Raw genomic sequence first — 4,448 nt, forward strand, 5'->3', positions numbered from 1 at the left:
GTGCTGCTGTTACGCTGCACACGAGCGGCTACTGCAGGATAAGATAATCCAGCTTCACGAAGGCCGCTGATTCTCCCCCGTTTAAACTCCGTAAGTTGTTGAAATCTCGCTCTCTTTCGTCGAATAGGCATAAGTAATGACTAAGCTAACATTTACCACTAGCAGATAACCACCGATAACCATACTCGCTTGGCTACAGTCGTCTATTTATTCGGATCCATCCGCCGTTCAGAGGGCGCTGCTCAACATACGCATGCGCTACGGGTCTGAAATTCTAATCATTTGCATATTATGCTCTACTTTGCATTTCCTGAAAATTTCAGCTCACTCGCGTATGTCCTTCATGGTGTTGCAATTTTCACAAACATGAGTTTAGAACCGCTATTTAGTGAAGAGAACTTAGTGAAGAAGAAATTGAATTGAAGCTGCATGACTAGCCCAGATCACAAACGAAGTCATTAATGAAATTTGCATTGTTATTGTCGAATGGCTAATAGATATAATCAATCAGTGCTTTGTCAAGGGATAGTTCTTGAGCACATGGGAATAGCAAAGTTAGTACTAATGCCCAAAAACGGAGAAAAAATAAAGCTAGATCACATGCTAAGAAACCTGAATGCCTAATCTCAAGAGTAGGAAAAGTTTAGGGCAAGCATATAGAATAGTTTACTTCCTACACATTAGGATTTCTGGACCAAGGTCAATTTATTTTCAGGAAAAACAGGTCAACTACCACGAGGTCACAAAATTCTTTAACAGTTCCAAAGCTGAAGGGAAATTTATGTTAGATTTTGTAATGGATGTTAGGAATGCATTCAATAAGGCTTAGTGGAACAATACTATTAATAAACTGAAGACGCGATAACTCCTGCTTTAGTCATAAGGAGCTTTTTAAAGAACTGGACAGTATTCAACGAAGGTAACAAAAGCAAGATCAGACAGGAAAATAACATAGGAGTGCTGTAAGGACGGGTGCTCGGACCTATACTATGGTTAATTTTGATTAACGACATTTTCAGTCTGCAACTACCAACCGGAACAAGACGAAATTTATTTAATAGTGATATTTTTGTTAAAATAAAAGGAGACAACTTATACCATGATCTGAAAGCAGAGGAAATTATAAGGTTAAAAAAACGACAGCCGGTAACACTAAAGGTTTTTCTGTTAAGGGAAACAAAGTTTCAAAACAGTCGTGAGTAAAGCTTGATCGAAATAGATATAAATATAACAAATACCAAAAAATATAAAATACTACTAGCTCCTAACCAAACCTTTATTCCACATCTTAAGAGGTTAGAATAAAGATAATCAATTACGCTACTAAACAATTTGAAAAATATCAGTAGATCGAGATGTGGCCTGAGAAACAATAATATTAAGATTAATAGTGGCCGACCTACTCCCGGAGGAGTTTTCGGATAAGGGTTCGATCCGTCACCACGTGAGAATCAAACATTACAAAATTACAGTAAAGTAAAATTAAAACTAACAAAGATTGATACACATTAGAAAAAATCACAATATTAATGACGTGTAAATTTAAAACAATAAATCAAGTATTGTAAACCATGCAACAACAGGTAGTTTAGCATCCCCAATGTGATTTAATATTTAGATATTAAGAACAATAATATTAAAAGTAACTGTTATTATTAAAAGGATCATACACCACGGAGATGAATATTGATGAGACGAGAAAGCTAAACAAATTAACAAGCGTACAAGGACCAACATAGTTTGGCACAAGCAAGTGTTTTCGGATAGTGTCAATCGTTGGACTGCAAATACTAACAGGGATATTACTGAATGAACTAAAGGCCAATGTTGAATCAGTAAAAGGAAAAGGCATTGCACGAGGATGCAACGACATTCGAAATAGAATTCAAGTTTTGTCCACTTGGGATCATTGCACATCTAGCTAAAAACTTTTGTGTCGAACGGAGAACAGAGCTAACAACTAATAAAGGATTCGAGATTTTTCACCGATGGCAATTAAATCAATATAAATGGCTCTGTCATGTTTAAAATAAATGTATTTTTTTAAAAAAAAGAAACGAAAACTGTTAGTAAACTATATTTTAGTATTATTCTTAAAATCTGAATAGCTCTCTGTGAATCCTCTGACTTATAAAATTTTGCATTAATTTAGGCATAATAATTAATTTCACCGATTTTTGTGTCTTTAAAAACTTATTTAATTCAAGATTCTTAAGAAATTCTTATAATTTTTAGACATATTTTAGATATTCATTCAATCAATACTTTGCAACATTGTAGACATGATAGTTGAAGATTTTTGACATTGGTAGCAAAAAAAATGGTACTTTGCAAATGTAAAAAGAAATGCTATAAATTCCGCTATTGTTCTAAGAAAAAATTCGTAACATTTAGTACTTTTTTATTAATGCAGAAAGATGATGAAAAATACGAATAATTTCCAGAAATCAAGAGCTTATAAATATGATGTAGAACAATTTTATCTTGCCTTCACGTAATGAATCATCCAATTACTTTTTCCATTTAATGAAAGAGATTCGAATATTTCTCATAATTTCAAATCTTTAGATGTGTTATCATGAATGCAATTATCACATAATTCCGCTGAGCTCATTAATTTAAATGGTTGGTGTCGTATTCCTCTATTGAATCATATTTCATGGTGTGCTTGAATAGTTTTTGTTATTTCTATGGCATTAAAAGAATACAAATCCTCTTCTGTGGGGTAGTTTAAGAGGTGAAGGCCTACAATTAATTTAAATATCAAATTTATTACAAAAAAACATTTTAACAAAACTGATGGCCTGTCTTTTTAAAATTTAAGTTCTTCATCATAAGATAAGACTTTGACTCACTTCCTCCATTATCTTATGAAAAATATCATCTTATAAACTGATTTTCATATGAAAAATTGTAAAAAAAATCTAAATTTTCATTTAGTGAATTGAATGTTAATTTAATTTTACCAGTAAAGTAAAATATTTAACAATATCAAAATATTCGGAAAAATGCACGTTTTACTTCTTAAAAAATAATACAAATAATGTAACACACCTTGTCCGCCATTGCCCATGCCTGTACCATATCCTGTGTCATATTTCCCTGCACCTAACCAACCTATAAACATTACAAAAATATCAATTATAATAACCAAAGACTAATAAGAAAATAACAGAAAAAAAAATTTTTTAATGTAAAATAAACGTTAAATATATTTCTTATGAAGAAATTAATCAAATGCGATACTTATTATTTTTTTATAATAAATGTTTTATAATAGATATCATTAAGTCTACGAGATCTTTAGGGAGAGAAAATAACAGCAAGTGTAAGCCTTAACTCTAACAACAATATTTTACTCTAAATATATATTGTTGATATAAATATACTCTAAATATGTATTTAATATTTTTATTTAAATATTATATAAATGTTTTTGAAACAAAAACGTATGTATGGAATCGTGAAAAACGTATATATGGAGATCTGAAAATAAACTTTTTTCTTAGAAATAAAACACTGACATCTCTGTTTTAAACAGTGTTTTCAGTTGCAATGCTTAAAACTTTGGTTGTAGGAATTCCATTAATATGTTATATAAATTGGGGATGTTACCAACCTTGTTTATGAACGTGTTGAACAAATAGCCTTCGAATTTCACCACTGCCCCCTTGTTCAGTTCGTCTTATTTTCTTCCATTTGAAATTGTGCGTTTCCTTATTTTTAACCAGTTTCATTTTCATCATTTAAGTGCTGCTATTTGTAGAATGCTTTTTTTCAAGCGCTCAAAACGTATACATTTTTCCACTTTAATCAAATTTAGTACGGGAGAGTGGGGTCAATTGTAACAGGGTATGATTGTAACAGAGCAAAAATTTCGAGTGTCGGGTTCTAGATTTGGTTCCTAGGTGGAGCACAAGGTGTATTTAATAAATCTACATGTACACCCCTGCTGGCAACCATTTTTATGTACTTTTGAAAGAGTTACATCACAAAAGATATTTTCCCGCTACGTAAGTACTTTTTTTGGTATTAGAATATTATATTGTAACAAAGTAATTTTGTTTAAACCAATAAAAATTATTAACCGAATATGTAAGTGGACACCTTAATTAAAATTTAAAAAAATATTAGTTTTGTTAATTAACTAGCATTGTTTTTAACAAATGAAGCTGAAATTGCGTTTTGGGGAAGATTGTAACAATAAGTAAAGGGACGATTGTAACAGCTGAAAATAGATAATCTTATGATTACAATCCATTACCTAACTCTTTAAGAATAGTTTCCTATATCATTTATATTATGTTGCATGTGCATTATTTTATTTGTCACCTTTCACAGTATAAATTAAAATTTTTAGCCCCTTAAAGTAAAAAGTTGAACCCTTTAGGTCTCTGCTCATTATTATTTTTACTCCTAAGACATCACTACTATTTTGATCAATAAAA

The 4,448-nt window shown here is 31.0% G+C and overlaps 1 protein-coding gene across 1 annotated transcript in view; it reads right to left on the reverse strand.

The window, feature by feature from the left end:
* LOC110283490 (fibroin heavy chain-like) overlaps window positions 1-3,737 on the reverse strand; it is a 53,764-nt gene extending 50,027 nt beyond the window's left edge. The window contains exons 1-2 of the mRNA XM_071185860.1: window positions 3,620-3,737; window positions 3,055-3,117 (exon numbers count right to left, since the gene is read on the reverse strand). Coding sequence (XP_071041961.1) covers window positions 3,055-3,117; window positions 3,620-3,737 — 181 coding nt within the window. The remainder of the gene's footprint in view (window positions 1-3,054; window positions 3,118-3,619) is intronic.
* Between the last annotated feature and the right edge of the window lie 711 nt (window positions 3,738-4,448).

The sequence above is a fragment of the Parasteatoda tepidariorum genome, chromosome 9 (assembly GCF_043381705.1).
Source record: "Parasteatoda tepidariorum isolate YZ-2023 chromosome 9, CAS_Ptep_4.0, whole genome shotgun sequence".
NCBI classification, from domain to species: Eukaryota; Metazoa; Arthropoda; class Arachnida; order Araneae; family Theridiidae; genus Parasteatoda; species Parasteatoda tepidariorum.